Source organism: Sphaeramia orbicularis, chromosome 3 (assembly GCF_902148855.1).
Source record: "Sphaeramia orbicularis chromosome 3, fSphaOr1.1, whole genome shotgun sequence".
Lineage (NCBI taxonomy): Eukaryota > Metazoa > Chordata > Actinopteri > Kurtiformes > Apogonidae > Sphaeramia > Sphaeramia orbicularis.
Genome location: NC_043959.1, coordinates 13,690,920 through 13,715,945, shown reverse-complemented (window position 1 = coordinate 13,715,945; position 25,026 = coordinate 13,690,920). Strand labels below are relative to the sequence as shown.

Below are 25,026 nucleotides of genomic sequence, written 5' to 3'. Positions count from 1 at the left end.
TCTGAATTTTTTCAGCGTCACATGACCAACCTAACGTAACTCGATCGGTTGGCTGTCAGTTCAACTTGAGATAGAATCATTGCTTATTCTTGGTGTCCCGGATGTGTGATCGGAATTTCTTGCTTCTGAATTTTTCTGAATTTTTTGCATCTTAATTTTTTTGCTTCTGAATTTTTTTATTCTAAATTTAGGAACATAGTAAAATAAAGAGAAAAAAAATTCAGATACTTAATTTCAGTGCAAAAAAAAAAAAAAAAAAAAAATCAGATACTCAATTTAATTGCAAAAAAAATTCAGATACTTAATTTCAGTGCAAAAAAAAAAAAATCAGATACTCAATTTCATTGCAAAAAAAAATTCAGATATTTAATTTCAGTGCAAAAAAAAATTCAGATACTTAATTTCAGTGCAAAAAAAAAAAAATCAGATACTTAATTTCAGTGCAGAAACAAATTCAGTGCTAGAAATTCAATGGCTTTTATAATTCAAAATCTGATGAGACAGATTTACTTCCATAGTCATCTTTTTAGTACATTTTTAATATCTTCCTTCTGGTTTCAAAATGTTTCGTTATTTTCACATCATTTCTGCTCTTCCATAAATAGAGTGCTGCAGTGAAATGGAAAAATACCTGAGAAACCTGAATGTGACAGTTTCCAGAGCAGTTTAATGCTGGGCTTGGATCTAGTGACGCCCACAGACCAGGGCATTTGTGGCATTCATTTACACAGTCAAATATATGCTATTGAATGCCCCCATGTAATTGTGTGGAAAACGTCTGGACTGTGTAGAAGGCCTTTCAGACCCAACTTTGATCCAGTTTGTGTCTGCTGATGCTGTGGGTTCAGTGTTCAGAGCAGACCTGGAGTCACTTTCCTGTGACTATAGGCCTTATTTCTGTTGGTTTAGTCCCTTTCACCAGTCGCTTTTCTATCAATCCTCAAATTTTGCGAATATAATTTGTCCATTAAAATTTTCCGAATGTAAAAACGTAACATTTGCACAAATGTTCAATGGAAAAGTGACCACTGACATGTACAGTTTAGAATGAAAGAGAATTAAACAGCAACATGTACAGAGGAGTGACTCCTCTCCTCTCCTCTCCTCTCCTCTCCTCTCCTCTCCTCTCCTCTCCTCTCCTCTCCTCTCCTCTCCTCTCCTCTCCTCTCCTCTCCTCTCCTCTCCTCTCCTCCTCCTCGTCCTCCTCCTCATCCTCCTCCTCTCTCCTCGTCCTCTCCTCTTTCCTTCCCCTCTCCTCCTCCTCTCCTCTCCCCTCCTCTCCTCTCCTCTCTCCTCCTCTTCAGATCTGGATGAGTGTGTAAACATCCCAGGCCTGTGTGGTATTGGTGAATGTTCCAACACGGTGGGCAGTTACTTCTGTAAGTGTCCTCAGGGCTATTACACCTCGGTGGACGGCTCCAGGTGTATTGGTGAGTACCACTCTGTTGTCTAAGTTTGCATCAGGTCATTTTTAAACACATATACAAAGTGGGGAAGCAAAAAAAAAAAAAAAGCTATTGCTGCCTCACTCTCTTCCCACTTTCCACCTCATTTTGGTTCTTCCCTCCCTACGTCTGGCACTGAGAGCAGAAAAACTGAAACCTGTCCAATGTTCCAGCTGTTAGAATGTAGGTCAGTAGTCATCTGCTTGTTTCTACTTCCACAACAATGACTTTTATCCTCTTCAGTCCAAAATGAGGAGGAAATGACAGAAGAACCCTGAAGTGACTAAGTGCATGTGTTGGTGCACAGGTCATTCAGTCCATGTTTGGACTGTCAATCAAATGTGAGCGTGTGTGTTTAGTCCACATTCAGTCACAAACCCCTAGTCCTGTTTCCATGTGATAACTTTAATTACACATTACAATATGGATTAATGCAACATCAACTCTGCTGTACAAATGACTTCTACTTACAAACAACCAAACAGATAACGGAGGCTTTGTAGACAAAAAAACCTACTTTAAAGAACGCAAAGTTCACGAGTGAAGAAGTCAGTGAAGTACAACCAAGGCACCAAAGGTACTGTTTAAAGGGTCAGTGTATGTACTGTTTAAAGGGTCAGTGTATGTACTGTATAAAGGGTCAGTGTATCTGTTGGTATTTGGATTTAATTGGTTAATTGGTTTTCGTTTTAAAATAGACAAATTAAAATTGAATTTCAAGGTGTTTTTCTTTTTCAGTGTCAAAACAGATAAACCAAATTAAAAAAAAAAACTGATTGATTTTCGTTTTCTCTTTCTAATAACAAAAAATAAAGTTATTACTTTACAGAAATGGAAAAACAGACCAAAAATGGCAGATTTTTTTCATTGTCTTAGGCCGGATGTTGTCAGAGTGCTAATGCCAACGAGGTCACAAAGATTCTTATGAATGACGGGTTTGTACGAAATCTGGACATGAACAAATATTATTATTAAAGTTAATTGTGCATTTACATATTTTGCTCCTTTTTAGGTCTCATTTTATATTGATTATATCCTTTTTTTTCTACAAGAGATACTGAAATTTTGAAACCAGTTCCATAAAATAGTTCTTAAGCTAAAAAATGAGCCTATTTGAGAAATGACAGGGGAAAGTGATGCTTGATGTGGCCCAAAATCTCTCTGAATAGTGTTTTAAAAACCAACATGCTTCTTGATCTATCTGAGGTATAAGATTGACCCATATTTAATTTTTGCAGAAATGACCAAAAATAGTCACTTGCCTGATAAAGGTTGAAAGGGATATTTTTCAGATTTTTATTATAAGTTTAAACACAACAAACATAATCCCTACTCATAAACTCCATCCTAACTGTACCCTTTAAACAGAACCTAACCTTCATTTATGATGTGTGTAGTACTTTGTCCTGTAAAAGCAGCAGAATAATAATAATAATAATGTGACTGTACAAACAGATGAGTACATTAGTCATACACACACACCCAAATACTGAAGTCACCAGAAAACCTCGTGAAGCCCGCTAGTTCGGCTCAGTTTGACCCAAAACAGACTAGTGAGGAATTTGGGTCAGAACAGACCATTGGATATCCACCCACATATTCGCATGTGTACGCATACACCGACACGCTCACATTACCCCCCCAGGAGGGGATGTTTGTGAGGAAGGAATGTCTGAGCCTTTTGCTCCAGAAAAAACTATTGCGCCAAACTTGTTGGTCTGTTTCCCATGTAGCAACACATCCACCCCGTCCCCCCAAAGGGCCGGCCTGTTTTCCTTTAAACCGAACCTATGCTTAACTGACATCTTGTCGAACAATTACGAGCGGAGCCTGTCTATGTCACTGTGCGAATATGCTGGATGGGCTGGGTGTGAAACAAGACGTGATATATTTATGTTAATACGGAATGTGAATGTTAGTCACACCGATGCCAAGTGCCAGAAACGGCAGGATGTCAGAGAGGTTCTCATAAAACAGGAAGTGATGACTATTGAAAGTGGCTTCCAATTTCCAAATGATGGAAAATGTGAAGCGGTGGAGGCGGCCTGTTCACTGTACTCATGCCAGTTTGCTCCACCTGCAGACAACACACGCCACATTTCATACACCACAGTTCATTTAACACATGTCACGCTGTATTGATTCCTACAGACGCTCGCGGTGGGTACTGCTACGCCAGTGTTCTGAACGGGCGCTGCGCCAACCAGAACTCACAGCTGTTGACCAAAGTGCAGTGCTGCTGCGACAGTGGGCGCTGCTGGTCGGACGGATCCACCCCTGAAATGTGCCCCATCCGTGGAACAGGTGAGGTCAACCAGCCCGTCTCACTTTTGCACTTCCCCAGGGGCCAAATCTGGCCCACCAAAGAATCCAGTCCGGCCCTTGGGATGAATTTGTGAAATGCAAAAATTACACTGAAGATATTAACAATCCTTTTAGTTCAGGTTCCACATTCAGACCAATTTAACCTCAAGTGGGTCAGACCAGTCAAATACTATCATATAAATACTCACAACTCCAAGTTTTTTCTTTTTGTAAATGTAAATATTTTCATGAATTTACACTAAAACAAAGCATAATTTCACAAAAAATGTGAATAACCTGAACAAGTATGAACACCCTGAAATGTTTTAAGAGAAGTAAGTACAATTTTAACAACATTCTGCCTGATATTAAATGTTTTTGTGCATTTGTAGATCCACTGTGATCTGTAAGTTATAATGAACATGTGGAAATGATAAACTGAGGCAGAATAGTGTCAAAATTACATTTATTTTTTCAGTTTGTTCATGTTATTCACGTTGTTTGAAAGGATAGTTTGTAGATGTAAACATTTTTATTGTTTAATTTTACTTTTTCACTCTAAAATATAGAGAAAATTTTGGAGTTGACATTCTGTATATATTATGTTATTATTTTACTGGTTTGGCCCACTTCAGATCAAATTTAGCTGAATGTGGAACTGAACTAAAATGAGTTTGACACCCCTGGTTTGAAGGGATACAGACAGTACATCAAGACATTTTACATATACATTATATTAGGGGTGTCAAACTCATTTCAGTTCAATTCCACATTCAGCTAAATTTGACCTGCAGTGGACCGAACCAGTAAAATACAGTAATAACATAATAATATATAAATAATGGCAACTCTAAACTTTTCTCTATGTGTTAGAGAGGAAAAAGTAAAATTACATTATGAAAATGTTTACATCTACAAACTATCCTTTCAAAAGATGTGAATAACATAAAAAAACTGAAACAATAAGTGTAAGTTTAACAATATTCTGCCTCAGTTTATCATTTACACATGTACATTATATACAACTTACAGATCACAGCAGGTCTACAAACACACAAAACATGTATTAACATGTGGAATATTGGTATAAAAGTACCATAATCTTAAGACATTTCAGGTTGTTCACATTTTTTTGTGAAATTATACTTTGTTTTAGTGTAAATACATGAAAATATTTACATTTACAAAGAGAAAACTTTGGAGTTGTGAGTATTTATGTTATTGGGTAGTATTTTACTGGTTTGACCCACTGTAGATTGAATTGGTTTGAATGTGGAACCTGAACTAAAAGGATTATTAATATCTTAGTGTGCTTTTAGCATTTCACAAATTCATCCCAAGGACTGGACTGGACCCTTTGGCGGGCCGGATTTGGCCCCCAGGCCGCATGTTTGACACCTGTTGAAAGGCATATAAGAAAAGAGGAAATGAAAAGAAATATAGATTGAAAATGAATGATATTTAATTGTGATTCAACGAAATTAATCCGCAGCGACCCTGTGATTAATCTCATTAAAAACTGTAATGGTGTAACAGCTGTCATAAATGTTGTCCAGTCAGATCATGCTGTGAGTGAGACATCATATTTAATAATTATGATGATGTCATTTTGCCCATATTGCTCAGTTGTACAACAAAAAGAGAGATGGAGCATCACAACTAGGGGTGTTAGAAATATCGGTTCCTGCAATATATCTTGATATTTCATTTCACAATACTATATCGATATTAAAAAGTACTGTATCTATATTTTTAGGCATTTATTCAAATGCAGATATTGTGGAGGTTCATTTTTGTTTTTTGTTTTTTCTTTTTTGTTTATATTTATTTATTATTATTTAACACTGTTAAACAATGTTTAACAATGTTAATTAATTTGTTGGGATTGAACTAAAGTAATATTTTGATGTTAGTTTTGAACTAATAGAATATGAACATTTGAACAGGATCTTAAACTGTAATGTCTGTAAAACAGAATTTCAGTTTGAACACAGGAACATTTTGTGATATTAACATTAGATCCTGTTGGGATCAAATAAAAATGTGTTTAGTATTTGTGCATATTTCTGGCGTAATTCAATTCTTCAAGGAAATAATCATTTAAAAAAAAAAGAAACCAACCAAAAATTTGCCTTTTTAACAGTATCATGACATATCGTGATATATCGTATTGTGATCCTAGTATTGTGATTTGTATCGCATCGACAGATTCTTGCTGATACACAGCCCTAGTCACAACCAAGTTGATGTATTTCATTGGATATTTGCCTCTAAATAAACACATATATATTATTGTGTATTTAATCAGATATTCTACATGACTCATTCACTTGCTCTTTTCAGAGGAGTATCAGAAACTGTGCATCCAGTTACCTGATGGGAACGGTGGGATACCCATACCAGGACGTGTCCCAGGGACCCCAGAGCTGCCACATATCTACCCTGTCCCATATCCAGGCCCTGCTCCTGGTCCTGGTCCTGGTCCTGGTCCTGTTAATGGTCAAATTCCCATTCAAGTCCCAGTTCATATCCCAAGTCAAATTCCACAATATCCAGGACTACCTTTACCTCCACCAGGTGAGACATGCATCTTTGGGCGGGGGGGTCATTCACATGCTGGTTTCACTCCTTTATAATGTTGAGTCTGGTTTAGATCGGCTCTAGATGTAAAGTGTCATCACATAACTTTTATTCTAATGTGGCAGAATGTGACGGTACAAAGTTTAATAAAAGGCTTCAGACCAAACTATGCAGTCAGAGCAGGGCTGTTGAATTTATCTGGCACATTTTCAAAACATATGCAGCAAAAGGAAACACCCTCATATATTTACCAACCAGTAATATCAGGATTTTAAAATAAGTGCAGTCTTTCACAATAACATTTCTTTTGGAACTATTTTGCACTGAATCCTGGCCCAATCTCAGCCTCTCCTAAGAAAGTCAAACAACTCCGAGCAGTTTTTACGTCCAGTATGAAGGCAGTGGATGTGTAGTACCAACGTGTGTGTAGACGGCTCTGGGAAAGCAGGACTTCATCATGGACATGCTAGAAGAACTGGACCCAAAATGGCGGCTGTCTTTCTAGGCAAAAGTTGCTCAAAGCGTTTTTTGGCTTCTGTGTTTGGAAGGTTAATGCACATGTGGACCAGTGTTTCCCTTCCTGATTTGAAATGGGACATATTATAACAAATACAGTTTTCATGTCTTTTTCAAATGTAAAACAAGTCTGAGCACTGTATGTAACTTCCTTGGGACAATGTCTACAAAGCTTATCCACAGTTTTGAGAAATTTTGATTTTCGAATTTTCGATCAACTTTTGAAATATTAAACATGTGCCTTTGCTTATAATGGTCCATATTTTGATGCTATAAACTATCAGAAATGCATCTAATATTTTTTTTATTATATTGAACCAATACAGTGGTACTAAAACTGTGTTTCTGTGGATCATTTGTAGTCATCCAGACTCAGAACATCACCAACATGTGCCAGGCCTATCGGAACCTGTGCCTGAACGGCAGGTGCATCCCTATGCCTGGCATCGGATACCGCTGCGAGTGCAACATGGGCTTCAAGGTGGACGGCAGGGGAGAGTGCATCGGTACGTACTGCTGAGAATCTGAACAATTACAACTGGACAAGCTGAGGAATTTGAATGGACTTTATATTTGAATGGACTTTATATTTGTGTTTTAGACGATGATGAATGTGACAGAAACCCATGCGCTCATGGAGAATGTATTAACAACCCAGGCTCATACATCTGTCAGTGTCCTGCAGGATTCCAGTCCACGGCTACAAGGACAGAGTGCAGAGGTTACACACACGCACACACACACACACACACACACACATATGCAAGTAAATCTGTCATCAGATTTTGAATTCTAAAAGCCACTGAATTTCTAGCACTGAATTTTTTTGCACTGAAATTAAGTATCTGAATTTTTTGTCTCTGAATTTAACTATGTTCATAAATTTAGAATAAAAAAAATTTCAGTTGCAAAAAATTCAGATCAAACATCCAGGACACCAAGGATAAGCAATCGATTCTATCTCAAGTGGAACTGAAAGCCAACCGATCAAGTTAGGTTGGTCATGTGACGCCGATGCAGGAAGATGGTCAGACTGGCCCCTGTTTAGCCCAGCTCGAAGTTGGTGCTTACCTGGAGCCTGTTTGGAACCAGTTTGGCTGGTGCTTAGGCAGTAGAAAAACAAAGTACTAAGTCAGGTACTGGCTCCGAACCAGCCCTGGAACCAGTTTGGTGAAAAAGGGGTGTATGTATATGTCTGGGGTAGCGGACCCTCCAGTCTGACCGTCTTCCTGCATTGGTGTCACATGACCAACCTAAGGTAACTTGATTGGCTGACTTAGCACTGGTTCTTTGTTTTTCCACCGCCTAAGCACCGGCCAAATCAGTTCCAAACTGGTTCCAAACCGGTTCCAAACTGGTTCCAATGTGGTTCTAAACTGATTTCAAAGTGGTTCCAAACTGGTTCCAATGTGGTTCCAAACTGATTTCAAAGTGGTTCCAAACTGGTTCCAATGTGGTTCCAAACTGATTCGAAAGTGGTTCCAAACCGGTTCCAAACTGGTTCCAAAGTAGTTCCAAACAGATTCCAGGCAGGCAACAACTTTGAGCTGGACTAAACTGGGGCCAGTCTGACCGTCTTCCTACATCAGCGTCACATGATAAACCTAACGTAACTTGATTGGCTTGCTGTCAGTTCACGTTGAGGAGATAGAACTACAGTAATTGTTTATCTTTGGTGTTCCAGATGTTCGATCTGAAGTTTTTGCTTTTGAATTTCTGAATATATATACAGGGTGGGGAAGCAAAATTTACAATATTTTGAGGCAGGGATTGAAAGACAGTGTATGACCAATTAGTTTATTGAAAGTCATGAGAATTTATTTGCCACAAGAAAATTTACATCATAGAAAAGGTTTTATTCTATGTGTCCTCCTTCTTTCTCAATAACTGCCTTCACACACTTCCTGAAACTTGCGCAAGTATTCCTCAAATATTCGGGTGACAACTTCTCCCATTCTTCTTTAATAGTATCTTCCAGACTTTCTTGTAATAGTTTTGCTCATAGTCATTCTCTTCTTTCCATTATAAACAGTCTTTATGGACACTCCAACTATTTTTGAAATCTCCTTTGGTGTGACGAGTGCATTCAGCAAATCACACACTCTTTGATGTTTGCTTTGCTGATTACTCATATGGGCAAAAGTTTCTGAAAAGTTATGGATAATAGTGTTAGGTATGATTATGACATCAATATATGTTTGGTTTCAAAACAATTGACGTAGTGACTGCTGAGAAAAAACAACTAAATATTCATTGTAAATTTTGCTTCCCCACCCTATATATATATATATATATATATATATATATATATATATATAGATAGATAGATAGATAGATAGATATAGATATAGATAGATATAGATATATGAATGAGTGAATTTGAATGAACCGTTTCTCCCCCCAGTATGGTGGTGCAGTGGTTAGCACTCGTGCCTCACAGCAACACCAGTCAACGGGGGTGGGACCTTTCTGTGTGGAGTTTGCATGTTCTCCCCGTGTCTGCGTGGGTTCTCTCTGGGTACTCTGGCTCCTCCCACCATCCAAAGACATGCACTCATAGGTTAATTGGTTAATCTAAATTGCCCATAGGTGTGAATGTGAGAGTGATTGTTTGTGTCCAGTTCATCTCAGCCCTGAGATGAACTGGCGAAATGTCCAGTGTGTAACCCGCCTTCGCCTGTAAGTAGCTGGGATAGGCTCCAAGTGACCTAGTGAGGATAAAGCGGGTTCAGTGTATATATATGTGTGTATATATATATATATATATATATATATATATATATATATATATATATATATATATATATATATATATATGTGTGTGTGTGTGTGTGTGTATATGTATATATATATATATATATATATATATATATATATATATATATATATGTTGGAATCATTTGACTATTAGACCAGTGTTCTGTTTGCATTCAGTGTGGACGGTAAAGTCAGATTTTCAGTGTACAGGCAAACCTGTTTCTGTTCTGTAACCATGACAATAAAACGCTCTGAATCTTTGAATCTTTACTGAACTGTTTGTTTCTACTAGATCTGGATGAGTGTGTGGCAAACGGTCGTATCTGCAACAACGGCCGCTGCGTTAACACTGAAGGTAGTTTCCACTGTGTGTGCAACGCTGGATTTGAAATCTCAGCCGATGGCAAAAACTGCCAAGGTCTGTCACAAACTGATATTTATATTTGCAGTTTACAGACATGTTTTCTCTGATCACAGAGTGTACGCTTACATTTGAAAGACGATGGGGATGTTTTGGTCATTGCTTATTAACCAGAAAATGTCTACTTTTTGTATTTGTATGAACTTTTCCCAAGTCTTTCATACATTTAATGTTGTTCCATTTTGTCCTTTACATACTTCACTTGTAAAAGTGTCTGATTTAAGAAACTTTCTATTTGATAATATCCACATCCTGCTATATTTAACCTCCTCAGACCCAGCTATGGGTTTTCTGTCCACATTTGTGGACAAGAGGTTCAACAAATTTATACAAAAAAAAGAAAAGAAAACTGTCCACCACAAAGGACATTCCATAAAAAATTAAAAAACTGCATCTTTTAAAAACTGTTGCATCATGATGTTTCCAATATATGCACTTATTTAATAAAAAACAAAAAAAGCTTGTACTTTGCTGACATTTCCTGGGTCTTAGGAGGTTAAACGTCACGTTAAAAATTTCCCGCTGTCTGTGTTTATGATGTGTAATGTGCCATCAGTGGTGTAGTTTTTTCTTGTTAATCATGCAAAACCAACATGAGCACTGAAAACGTATTTGGTTTAGCTCCATTTTCATTATATGTATTTCTGTTCTTGTTTTTATTCCTTCACAGATCAGGATGAATGTCTTATCAGGAACATGTGTCTCAATGGATTGTGCATCAACGAAGATGGAAGCTTCAAATGTATCTGTAAACCTGGATACCTGCTTGACACCAGTGGACGCATGTGTGTAGGTGTGTTTGTCAGTGGGCGCTCAGCCACGCACATCTGCACATACACTATCTACAGTTTGAAGTTCATGAAGTTCAGCCACATCGGTGACTCCTTCTCTGGCCTGTACTGTATGTACGCCTTAGCACACACAGCAAAAATCCCCCCAAAACCCCTCAGCATCCTGGGAAACCATATGGATGTGAGTCGCTAGGGCCCACCCATTGTGAGAGTCCCAACCTTCCTGAACCCTTTATAGCAGTGGCTTCCAACCTTGTTTGGCTCATGACTCCATTTTAACATCACAAATTTCTGGCGACCCCAGACATTCAAAACGGAGACATTTTTCTCTTGGAGATGTCTTACCGGGGCCAGGCGGGTGAAGAAACCTTTCCAATATCTGTTTGGTCCTCTCAGATAATACATCCTGCATTTCATTTGAACTTGATTTTTATTAGGAAAAATGTGTGGTGTTTTAATTATAATGAAATATATAGTGAATCATTAAAAAATATTTTTTATTAGTAATTGATTTAATTTTATTTTTTTTTATCAATTACTAGAAATTTCAGGCGACCCCATATGAATTCCATGCGACCCCACTAGGGATGTAACGATATGAAAATTTCATATCACAGTTATTGTGACCAAAATTATCACGGTTATCATTATTATCACGGTATTGTTGAAATTGTGCTCAAAATGTTCAGAAAGTGCTTGTTATACACACACTGAATAATTTAACCAAGTTGTATAAAAAAAACAACAACAACAACAAAAAAACAAATAAAATAATTGGTACAATGTACCTTCTGTTGCAGAAACATTCAAATATTAACCCTTAGTGGTGTGAGCCTATTTTGTCCATTTTTCAGTCCTTTTGATTTTGCCTTTATATACTATATAAACAAATATTTACTATATCCATGTTTGGTATCTTTTTTTTCAGCCCAACTTCATCTATATCATCTGCCTATTATTTTTTTTTCACTTTAACCTACTATATCAACATAAAAGGCCAGAAAACTCAAAAAAATATATAAAATCCAATTTGAAAAATGTGTATAATTTATTACATAAATAACACACAGATGCTTAACAAACCTTTTCAAAGACTTTAAAAGTGAATATTGGTTCCAAATATTAGGTATAGAAAATTAAAATTGTAATAACTTAAAACTATACTCAAATATTTGACATAAAAACAGATCTATACATGGGGTTTTTTCCCCTAAAAGTGCGGTAATCAAACACAATCATCATGATAATTAGAATTTAAACGGTAATGTTAACTGTTGGCAATTTTACCATGGTTTATTGTTATATCAGTAATCGTTACATCCCTAGACCCTACGTGGGGTCCCGACCCCAAGGTTGAAAAACACTGCTTTATAGGGCTCATTGAAATACTGAAAATTTTAAAATGTCAACTTTAGTGTGTTATTGGAGGACAGAACAAGACTTTATTATTTAAGTAGCATTTTTCAAGATGTTGAAAATCAAGGTCTTTGAAGTTACCATATTTGGTTCCTTGTCCGTAAGTGGTAAAAAAAAAAATCCAAGAAATATATAAATATAAATAAAATCTAAATATATAAATAAATATATAAAAATACAAGAAAAACATGACTTTTTGAACGTTAGACGTGCGTGCTGGTCCCCAGACCCCTGTCCAAATCCACATGACCCCTTTGAACATCATTCCTTACATTAGTTCCATTACGTCATGGAACCAAACAAAGCAGGTACACTCACTGTTCGTGCACAGGTGGACCTTACAGACCCTGGAGACCACATTGGACCTTACAGACCCTGGAGACCGCATTGCACCTAACAGACCCTGGAGACCACATTAGACCTTACAGACCCTGGAGACCGCATTGGACCTGACAGACCCTGGAGACCACATTGGACCTTACAGACCCTGGAGACAACATTGGACCTTACAGACCCTGGAGACCACATTGGACCTAACAGACGCTGAAGACCACATTGGACCTTACAGACCCTGGAGACCACATTGGGCCTAACAGACCCTGGAGACCACATTAGACCTTACAGACCCTGGAGACCACATTGGACCTTACAGACCCTGGAGACCACATTGGACCTGACAGACCCTGGAGACCACATTGGACCTTACAGACCCTGGAGACCACATTGGACCTTACAGACCCTGAAGACCACATTGGACCTTACAGACCCTGGAGACCACATTGGACCTCAGATTGGTACCTCACTGTCCTCACTGGAACTGTTACTGTCACTGTCGTGGACCACCTCCACTTCAGGCTGCGTGCACTTCCTCTCAACAGAAGGGTTCATGTTACTGGGTCTGGAATGTCCTACTTGTTGGTGGGTGGGACAAAGAGTCTTCCACAAAGTTATAATCGTTAATGAAAACTAACAAAATGATGAAAACTAGAAGTGAAAAAACATTTTCCTTAAATGAAATTTAAAAAAAAAACTATTATCAAAAGAAAAAACTATAACTAAAACTGTATTGTGTGTTTACAAAACTAAAACATATAAAAATTATGGATAAAATTCCGTTCGTTTTCATTTTTGTCACTGTCGGATTGATACGAAAGCGATTTATTTCGCTCTAGCAATTTTAGCTGCTGGCACCATACGGCACTTGACGGTCTGTCACTTGTGGTTTCCAGTCGTCTTCTGGTCCCCACTCTACCTGGAAACATGGGGACTAAAGTTGGGAGAAAGCAGCAGAGTCCTGTCTGGGATTTATTTGAATACGACGGAGAAGAAGAGAAAAGATACGACAAAACTAAAATTAATGCTAAAACTAAACTAAAACTAAGCCTTTAGAAAAAAAAGAAAACTAATAAAAACTAGCAAACCTGCTCTAAAAATGAATTAAAACTAACTGAATTAGAGAGAAAAAAGTCAAAACTAAATAAAACTAAACTACAATTAAAAATCCAAAACTATTAGAACCTTGGTCTGCCACACCGTCATCTTCATCCTCATCATCATTACTGATGGCATGACAACAGTCTCCCTCCTCTTGCCATAAAACACCCAATCAGGCTAAAAATGAAAAAACACACAATAAACCAACTGTTAAATCACAAAAATCACTCATATTCATTATTCGTAACTTAAAAATTCCTATAAATAGTTAAAATTCTCTCTGAATTACTGCATAATAAAAAATAATAAATAAAACTAAAACTAATAAAACTAATAATAAAAACCTTTGACAACATTAAACCATAATATCCTCAGTTTTACTCCCTCATTTTTACAGAAAATGCACCAAGTATGGCTTGTTAGATGCATCAGGCATAAGTTCAAAAATGATCATACCAAATTTTTAATGAAACTGGGCGTATGATCAAATATGGTACCCACATTTTCCATTTTTCCATGCCATAATTTGACTCATTTCACTAAGTCCTTCACAAACAACACATATGTTGTCACTTAGCACAACTAATCAACAAAAAAATGTGTGAGTTTTGATGTTTTGATCGAAAATGTAAAGTTAGCTGAGCCGTGCAAGCGTCTTTTTCTGACTTCAGAGAAAACAGGAAGTTGGGACGTGTTCCAGGTCCATGCTGATTGGTCTAATTCCACAATGATGTATTCTGTGATGTAGGGTGATCTTTGCTGATTGGCTGGGTGAAGACCACCTGCTTTTTGACCTCACTGAGGCACGCGATGGACCCAGTATTTAATGTGTGCAGAAATTACCAAAATTAGTCACTTGCCCGACTGAAGATTGTAAAAGTCTTCTCAGGGTGTAACTTGCTGTATTTTGCTCCATGTGTTTGTGGAAACCAACGTTTGATCTCAGACTAACTGACCAGGTTAACTCACTGCAAAATACAGAAATGGGAGGGGGGGTGTAGGTGAAGTGCAGTCATTAATGAAATGTTTTGTCTAAAGGAAATTAAATGACTCTTATCAGAAAACAATAACAATGACCAACACACCAAAATATACGTGTCATTGTTTACACTTCACTGCACAGTTGATTAGATTATTCATCAATCAAATCAATACATTCAAATTCTGTTGTATTGGCAGAAGGCAGCGATTTTAAAGTTAAATGTGATCTAAATACAGAAATGTACAAACAAATTAAAATACAATCTGTGGTGCTTGGTAATATTTTGAAGTGAATTACACTGAACAGAGATGTGAAACATACAAATGAAGGCTTTTGTATTCTTATGGTAATTTAAATTTATGTTAGAGTTTGAAAAAACACGTTTCAAGAGTAATTATCTATGCATTTCCTTGATTGCAGTATTGTTAAAAATAATGGCAGTATGACTTCCTCATGAAATAATACAGCTCTAATAATAATCGAAGCATTATAAAGAGAAGAAGAATAAATAATAAACCTGAAAGTGGCTGGAGTTTGACTAACGGTGGCTGTTTATAAAGGTCATTTTAAAGGTAGAACTAATCAGCTGATAACGACCCATGACAAAAATATGACGGAATCAGTAGTGAACTGTCTTTGACTTAAACTGTACATCCTCTGGGCAGGTGCAGACGGTACCAGAACCTCCTCTAACTATGTCCTGTCCTGTGTGTGTTTCTAGACATTGATGAGTGTGAGACTCCAGGTATGTGCATGAACGGCCACTGTGTCAACACCGAGGGCTCCTTCCGCTGTGAGTGTATGGCTGGGATGGCGGTGGGCTTGGATGGGCGTGTCTGTGTGGGTGAGTTTATATCTGACACCATAACACCTAATTTTACCTGTATATATCCTGTATGATCTGTATATATCCTATATTACCCATATATATCCTATATTACCTGTATATATGCTATATTACCTGTATGTACATATCCTATATGACCTGTATATATCCTATATTACCCGTATATATCCTATATTACCCGTATATATCCTATATTACCTGTATATATGCTATATTACCTGTATGTATATATCCTGTATGGCCTGTATATATCCTATATTACCTATATATATCCTGTATTACCTGTATATATCCTATATTACCTGTATATATGCTATATTACCTGTATGTATATATCCTGTATGACCTGTATATATCCTATATTACCCGTATATATCCTATATTACCTGTATATATGCTATACTACCTGTATGTATATATCCTGTATGACCTGTATATATCCTATATAACCCGTATATATCCTATATTACCTGTATATATGCTATATTACCTGTGTGTGTGTGTGTGTGTGTGTGTGTGTATATATATATATATATATATATATATATATATATATATATATATATATATATATATTCTATTCTATTCTATTCTATATATTGCTCGTATCTTCATACAGATTCAGTGTTCATTTTAACTCTTCATCCTGATCTTCATGCAGTTTTGACAGTTTGATGTTCTTCACCCTTGCTTCTTATGTTTTGTGTTTTGTTTTTTTTTTTCGTGTTGACTTCTGCTCCATTGTTCTTGACTGGCACTCAGAGGGAGAAGAACTGTTTATGCCTGTATTTTCAACATTCCTTCATCACCCCGAATGACATTTCTTTGTGTATTGTGTGGGAAGTGTTGAAATGCTGTTGTTAAGTCTGGATGGGATGATATCAGTGCAGGAGAATGCCTCCAGTCCCAGGATATTAACAAGAGAGAACAACCGTTTGTTTGCCAGTGTTGTTGTTTATCAGATCGGTGGACTCTCCCCCCCCCCCGCCCCCTTCTGTTTTCTTTTGCTCCGTTACCTCTTGCCTCATCTCTGTTTCTGACACACTCATGTTTCTGACCTTCTGAAAACAGACACACATATGCGCAGTTCATGCTACGGCGGATACAAGCGGGGCCAGTGTGTGAGGCCTTTATTTGGAGCTGTGACCAAATCGGAGTGCTGCTGTGCCAGTACCGAGTACGCCTACGGAGAGCCCTGCCAACCCTGCCCACCACAAAGCTCTGGTACGGACGTTCAAACCACCCCACCCTCCTGTTGTCTGAAACACACACACACACACACACACACAGACACACACAGCTTGTGTTTAATTCAAAACACACCTGCCAAAGTCAGGACGCTCCCATTAAAAGCTTCTTGGTCCAAGGTTCTAATAGTTTTGGATTTTTCATTATAGTTTAGTTTTATTTAGTTTTGACTTTTTTTTTTTTGCTCTAATTCAGTTAGGTTTTTTTTTTTGTAATTATCTTTTTTTATTATTATTTTTTCAGTCAGGATTATTTTAGTATTTTACATTGTGTACATGACTTCTATGCTGTGCTTGAGCTAGGAAAATGAAAGTTACAGCCACTGTGGCTACATTAGTAGAAATGAGTGTAGCCACAAAAAGCCACAGCCAGTCTGGGTCCAGTCTGGGTCCAGTCTGGGTCTGGTCTGGGTCCCTGCAGCGGGGCGCATAGCGGACCGCGGCGACGAGCATAGCTCCCCCGGGAAATTTGGGGAAAAATGAAGTCTTTTTCCTGCATTCTGGTGCATTTTGAGTTTAAAAATATGTTCAATCTGGCTTCAGTTTCATACAAAAAAAAAATCATAAAAAATTAACTTAAGTCAACATTTTCATTTAAACTATTTTTATTTCTAATCTAATGTATAACAAAACAATAAATGATAGACTTATAAATACAATTATTCTGACCACTGATGTTCATGAGATTCAATATGAGATTCAATATAAAATAAATTTACCAGCGAGACATGATTTATCATAAAGTCATTTGGTAATTAAATATGGACAGATATGGACTCCTGAAATTATTTTATTTGGACTAGAAAGTACTCCTGCCCAGACTAGAATGTACATGGACTGATTACTAATTTAAACTTAGAGATCTCAGATAATTGACTTCTTTTCAACTATTTGACAATGGACAGATCCATAGGTTGTCATTAGTCTGACATTTAAGATGTTAAGTCAGTCGTTTTAATTCAGTCTTTTGTATATTTGTCGTATCTCAAACCACACAAAGGATGCAAGTGTAAATTAAACAAACACCCTACACATTAAATGACAGAAAAACAAATCACACATTTAAACCATTTAAAATTCAAAATCATGTATTAAACAATGATTGCAAAAAAACATGCAAATTCAAACACACAGTTGCCCCCCCCCCCCCCCCCCCAAAAAAAAAAAAAAAAAAATCCACCAACCAAACAAAATCAAAAACAAAATCTCCAATTTGGGCTTTGGTTCTGTTTTTTAGAAGAAAAAGAAAAAAAACAGTTCAGTTTGCTTTAACAAAAAATTCACTCCGGGTTTTCCACAGTTTCTCGGTATAAAAAAACCCTGATTCAGTTCGTCCACTAAATATAATAAAAAACAAGTGCACAGTTCAAATTCAGGGCTTTAGAGAATACAAAAAAAAAGATTTTACTCACGCCCCGTTTTCACTTCTCTGTCAGTCAGTCCGTTGGTCAATCAGTCAGTCCAGTCCAGTCAGTACGAAATCCGGTCCGGGTTTTGGCTGCTGGAGTACTGGTATGATGAGATGACCGGCTTCTGATGCAGACGAATGAGTGGATGGGATGAACCAGCGGGAGAATGGAACGGAGATGAATGCGGTATGGGCGAGTGAGCTAGTGAAATGGACGTTGTAACGGGGTACTGTGTACTGTGTCTTGTCTATGAGCGGTGGCTCCGACACTTCCTACACTTTTGTGCGCAGCAGGGTCCTGTCTGGGATTTATTAGAATATGACAGAGAAGAAGAGAAAAGATATGACAAAACTAAAACTAAGCATTTAGAAAAAAATGAAAACTAATAACAACTAGCAAACCTGCTCTAAAAACGAATTAAAACTAACTGAACTAGAAGCACTCAGAGAGCGCACACCTCCGCCAAGGCTGATCAGTGGCCCCCCCCCGTGGGCCCCCCCACCCCCGATCACCACCAAAATTTAATCATTTCTTCCTTATCCCATTTCCAACAAACCCTGAAAATTTCATCCAAATTTGTCCATAACTTTTTGAGTTATGTTGCACACTAACGGACAGACAAACAAACAGACAGACAGACAGACAGACAGACAGACAAACAAACAAACAAACCCTGGCAAAAACATAACCTCCTTGGCGGAGGTAATTAGAGAAAAAAAAATCAAAACTAAATAAAACTAAACTACAATTAAAAATCCAAAACTCTTATAACCTTAATCTGCACCACATTATGGAGTCTGTTGTATATGCAATTAAGCTCAACGAGAAGACATCAAAGGGGATTATAACATGCATTTAAACGTCTTGCAACTTCTTGGATTTTGGTAAATGCGACGTTCTCTTAAACACTGTTTTCTCATCCAGATTGTCCTGTTTGTTTGTGTTTTCGCAGCTGAATTCCTGGCTCTGTGTCCAAATGGTGTTGGCATAACGGGTGATGGCAGAGGTAATGCATCTGAGACTCGACTGAAACAAGACATTCACGACACTGGTTCCTCTCCTACAGGGTTTTCACCTGCTCTAATGACGAACAGGTTCTTTTTACCTTCTCAGATATAAATGAGTGTGCACTCGATCCAGACATCTGCCAGAATGGAGTGTGTGAAAACATGTTAAGGACATACAAATGCACATGCAATGAAGGCTTTGAGATCGACCTGACAGGCAAAAACTGCATCGGTAGGTGGATGACTGCACTGGCTTTTACACTGAAGGATGCACACATGGTGTTGGAAGTCTCACTCTGAATGTCCATCCTTTATTTTTTTCTTCCCTCAGATATCGATGAGTGTCTGATGAACCGGCTGTTGTGTGACAACGGTCTGTGCAGGAACACACCGGGCAGCTTCACCTGTCAGTGTCCTAAAGGATACCGCTTTAACCCGGAGACGGACGTCTGCGAAGGTCCCAGCCTCTCATTGTGTCTGTCATACCATCGACTGTTGTTATCACTGACATCTTAAACATTTGATCTGCCTTCTACAGACGTGGACGAGTGTGAGTCCAGCCCTTGTATCAACGGAGACTGTAAGAACAGCCCAGGCTCCTTTTTGTGTTTGTGTTCAATGGGCAGTTCATTGGACAGCACTAAACTAGAGTGCATAGGTAAGTGTTTATCTACAGTGGAGCTCTAATGATGTCCAACACCAGCAACCAGTGCATTACCACATATGCAACCAACGTTTTCAACTTATTTTAAGCAATAATCTGTCCTAATTAAAGAGGCATGTATTTGTTCTACATTCAAAGACACAGTAACAAAGCAAAGTCAAACATCTGTATTGATCAGCATCACAAACATTTGTGTTGTTCCACCACAATTTATGATATGTCATATAAGGGTATTGAATTATTTTACATAAATAAAAATACTGTTATTGAAATTCCTCTAATGAGTCTAAGACCAATAGATACTACAAGTTTTTCAAATGTCATATTGGTGCATGTAATGCACAGGTGTCAAACATGCGGCCCGGCGGCCAAATCTGGCCTGCCAAAGGGTCCAATCTGGCCCGTAGGATGAATTTGTGAAATGCAAAAATTACACTGAAGAAATTATCAATCAATGATGTAAAAGTCATTTTAATTCAGATTCCACATATAGACTAATAAGATGTCAATTGGATCAGACCAGTAAAATATTATCATAATAACCTTTAAATAAAGACAGCTGCACATTTTCTCTTTGTTTTGTGTAAAAAAGTAAAATCACATGAAAATGTTTATATTAACTAACTATCCTTTTACAAAAAATGTGAATAACCTGAATATAAACATCCTGAAAGGTCTTATGTGAATACAATTTTACCAATATTCTGCCTGTTACTTAATGTTTTGTGTATTTGTAATTGTAATGTAAGTTGTAATGCACATGTGTAAATGATAAATTGATAATAATAATAATTGATAGAAACTGTTTTGCTGTACATAGGTGATCACATTCATTTTGTGCATAGCACCAGTTTTCAGAAGAATCAATTATACCTACATTTCCTCTGTTGTTACAGTTTTGGAGTAAAAGTAATCTACTTTGCTCTTGGGTTAGAAAATGATGTAAGAATGTATACACATGATAGTACTTGAGTTAAATGAATTAATGTCCCACCTGACGTCTAAGATGTTGCTTTTTGCTTTAAATTTGCAGCGAAATTCATTGCATTCATAAACATATCACTGTCATATCACATGACCCACAGTAACTTTCACTTTCTTAACGAAACAGAGACGACCAAGAGCACCTGCTGGCTGAAGATAGTCAATGGTCGCTGTGAGGTCAACATTAACGGGGCTACACTTAAATCCCACTGCTGTGCAACATTAGGAGAGGCCTGGAACAGCCCATGTGCCAAATGTGAAAAAGGTGAGCTGGCTGTCAAAGCGGTCAACCTGTGGTATACGCTGATATTTGACCACTTAAACAATTTTTTTTATTGATTTATTTCGATTATGGAAATGATACAAGCTTCCTGATTACTACTAATTGACTTCTTTGCACGACATTATATAGAAATGAAAAGTCAAGGAAGGATAAAATAATGATACACACAAAAAAGTAAAAGAAAAAGAAAAGTCATATTCGAAATGGAGAAGAAGCATTGCTTATGTTAGCTCTTACCCCTTTGTCTAAACCAACAATATGTACATATATACGCATATACATATACCCATACATACACACATATACATACATATATACACCCATATACATACACATCTATCTATCTATCTATCTGTCTGTCTGTCTGTCTGTCTGTCTGTCTACATATACATACATGAATGTACACATGCATACATATATACATCCACATATACATCATATACATATATATACATACACCTACATATACATACATACACATACATGCATATACACACATATACATACCCATGCACATACACTTACATATACATGTACAAATACATATATACACTGTTACATACATACACATATACTTTCACATAGGCTTCTCTGCCTCTAATCCCTATGCCATATCAATGAGTAAAGGATAATTGTCAGTAATGATAATTATCAATTATAACTGCTAACCAAAATATTTTTGTATATTTTCTTAAACTGGTTAAAATTTGGACTTTGCTTGAGTTCCTCACTTCGATTGTTCCATAACTTGACAACAGAAATAGATAAACAAAAACTTTTTAAGGTTGTTGTCCTGTTTTTGACCTTGTTGTTCTTCTTTCAGATCCAATCTGCACTAAGGGCTTTGCTCGAGTCAGAGGGAATGTCTGTGAAGGTAAGGTCTTCTCCATTATATATCTGCATTTCTTTCCAGTTCTGTGGCTGACTCGACCTTTTCTTTCTCTGCTGCTGTCAGATGTGGATGAGTGTCAAGTGTTTCCCGGAGTGTGCATCAACGGCAAGTGCATCAACACACCAGGTTCCTTCTTCTGCCAGTGCCCTCCAGGAATGACTGTCGATGTCAGCGGCAGGATGTGCATCGGTGGGTGGTAAAATATTGGTACACTTGGTTTTCCTGAACACTAAATATAAATGTTATGTAACAACGTATTTGCATGAACCTCCAGACCTGCGTACGGAGCAGTGCTACCTAACCCACGAGGACGAGCGCTGTGGGGCTCCTATCTCAGGGAAGCACAGAGTAGATGCCTGTTGCTGCTCAGTGGGCGTGGCCTGGGGCCCTGAATGTGACGAGTGTCCGGAAAAGGGCACTCCTGAATATGCACAGCTCTGTCCACGAGGCCCCGGCTTCTCTCACAGGGGGGACTTCATCAATGGCAGGCCCTTTTTGAAAGGTATGGAAGTGTCTGACATGATCCACAACTATGGAGTCCAAGTCCTCTCCCTCACCTTAACCTGTCTGTCTCTTCCTGTTAGATATTAATGAATGCAGAATGATCAACACCTTGTGCTCGAATGGAAGGTGCAGAAACACTATTGGCAGCTTCCGTTGTCGATGTGATAATGGCTATGCCCTGGATTCGGATGAGAGGAACTGTACTGGTAAGTGAAGCTGAAACAAATATGGTAGATCTAAAGAGAACAAAACTCTAGTAGGATCAAAAAAGTCAGTATTTCTTTAAAACATTCATTCATTCTAGCCTTTTGCAGATATGGCATTTTGTCCCCGGGGAGGGGTTTCCTCTTGCTACCGTATGAGCATTGATTCCAACTTAGCACTTCTGTTGCTAGATTCAGAGTACCCCAGCAACTTTTTTTTTTTTTTCAAAAAGCACTTGGCAACAAATTTAGCTACTATTAGTATTTGTTTGGAAACTTTTTGGCAACTTTTGATAAGTGACTCAAAAACTAAAATGCATGCATTTTCCCTCTAAATTTCACAAAGTGATTTGCTCAGAAAAACACATGACACTAAGATATACTAATTATCCTGTTAGTCCTTTGACCATATGCAAATTGTGGACAAACCCTACATGACAAAATCCAATGTTTAAGGAACTGCAATTTTTAAGCATTGATATGTGTTACATTACTGTTGCCAAGTTGGTTGAATGGAAATAAGAGCAAGAAGTGAAATGGAAATAGACTGAACACACTGACCACATCCGCTAACAGTTTCTTTTTTACGTATCGTCAAGTCACGCCAACTTCTTAGTACATGTTTTCACATATTGTGTTTGATAACAGTAATGTCAAAGTCATGAAATGTATAACTACAGTAATTATGGCCACTGGAGCTAATGAGCAGACAATTATGTAGCAATGTTAACATCACTTAATGCAGCGAACTTACACCATCCATCCATCCATCCCCGCTTATCTGGGTCTGGGTCTCAGGGGCATCAGCTTGAGTAGAGAAGCCCAGATTTCCCTCTCCCCTCCACCTCCTCTAGTCCCGCCGTTGGGATTCCAAGGTGTTCCCAGGCCACCCAAGAAATATAATCCCTCTAGTGTGTCCTGGGTCTGCCCTGGGGTCTCCTTCAGGTTGGATATGCCCGGAACACCTCACCACGGAGGGTCCAGGAGTCATCTTGACCAGATGGTGAAGGAGTGGCTCTACTCTGAGCCTCTACCAGATGGCCGAACTCCTAACCATATCTCTAAGGGTCCAGCTACCCTGCAAAGAAAACTCAATTCCACCGCTTGTATTCGCAATCTTGTTCTTTTGGTCACTACCCACAGCTCGTGACCGTAGGTGAGGGTAGGAATGTAGATCGACTTGTAAATTGAGAGCTTTGCCTTTGGCTCAGCTCCTTCTTTAGCGCTAACAGACCAGTACAGCATCTGCAATACTGCTGATGCTGCACCGATCTGCCTATTGACCTCTTATTCCATTCTACCCTCACTCGTTAACAAAACCTTGAGATATATAAACTCCTCCACTTGGGGCATTTACCTGAGAGGATACTCCATCCTTTATCGACTGAGGACCAGGGCCTTGAACTTGGAGGTGCTGATCTTCAACCTGGATGCTTTACACTTGGCTGCAAACCATCCCAGTGCAAACTGGTGGTCACAGTTTGATGAAGCCGAAAAGACCACATCATCTGCAAAAAGCAGAGATGTGACCCTGAAGCCCCCAAACAAGCCCCCTTCCTCCCCCTGGCTCTACCTGGAAATCCTGTCCTATAAAATTATGAACAGAATCGGTGACATAGGGCAGCCCTGGCAGAGTCCAACCCGCACCAGGAATGAATCTGTCTTACTACCGGAAAAAGAGGACCAAATTCTGGCTCCAGTTGTACAAGGACCTAATGGCCCATAGCAGCAGAGGAGTATGGACCCCATACTCCTGCAGCACCTCACACAGAATATCCTGAGGGACATGTTTGAATGCCTCCTCCAGATCCACAAAACACATGGGGATTGGATGGGCAAACTCCCATGAACCCAACAGGAGTCTGAAGAGGGTCAAAGAGCAGGTCCAGTGTTCCACGATCAGGTTCAGAAACCTTACTGTTCTTCCTGAATTTAGTGTTTGACTATTGAACTCTCCTCTCTAGTACCCTGGCATAGTCCTTCCCAGGAAGGCTGAGGGGTGTGATCCCCCTATAGTTGTAACACACCCTCCAGTCCCCCTTCTTGAAAAGGGGAACCACCACCCCAGTCTGCCAATCCAGACGTACTGTCCCTGTCCTCCATGCAATACTGAAGACACGTGTCAACCAAGACAGCCCCACAACATCCAGAGCTTCAAGGAACTCAGGATGGATTTCATCCTCCCCTGAGGCTGGGCCACCAAGGAGTTGTCCAACTACCTAAGAGACCTCAGCCCAGGTGATGGGTGAGCCCACCCCAGAGTCCCATGGCTCTGCTTCTGCCACAGAAGATGTGAAGGCAGGGTTTAGGAGATCCTCAGAGTAGTCCTTCCACCACCTG

General features: G+C 38.5%; 1 protein-coding gene across 1 annotated transcript in view; it reads left to right on the top strand.

Annotated features, from left to right (window-relative positions):
• The window catches only part of LOC115417119 (fibrillin-1-like), a 169,175-nt gene that overhangs the window by 46,636 nt on the left and 97,513 nt on the right, over positions 1–25,026 (top strand). Inside the window, 18 exon segments of the mRNA XM_030131109.1 lie at positions 1,305–1,430; positions 3,597–3,749; positions 6,093–6,326; positions 7,208–7,351; positions 7,447–7,566; positions 9,895–10,020; positions 10,694–10,816; positions 15,368–15,490; positions 16,565–16,717; positions 19,102–19,155; positions 19,263–19,388; positions 19,488–19,613; positions 19,695–19,814; positions 20,932–21,069; positions 21,911–21,961; positions 22,043–22,168; positions 22,254–22,481; positions 22,564–22,689. Coding sequence (XP_029986969.1) covers positions 1,305–1,430; positions 3,597–3,749; positions 6,093–6,326; positions 7,208–7,351; positions 7,447–7,566; positions 9,895–10,020; positions 10,694–10,816; positions 15,368–15,490; positions 16,565–16,717; positions 19,102–19,155; positions 19,263–19,388; positions 19,488–19,613; positions 19,695–19,814; positions 20,932–21,069; positions 21,911–21,961; positions 22,043–22,168; positions 22,254–22,481; positions 22,564–22,689 — 2,397 coding nt within the window.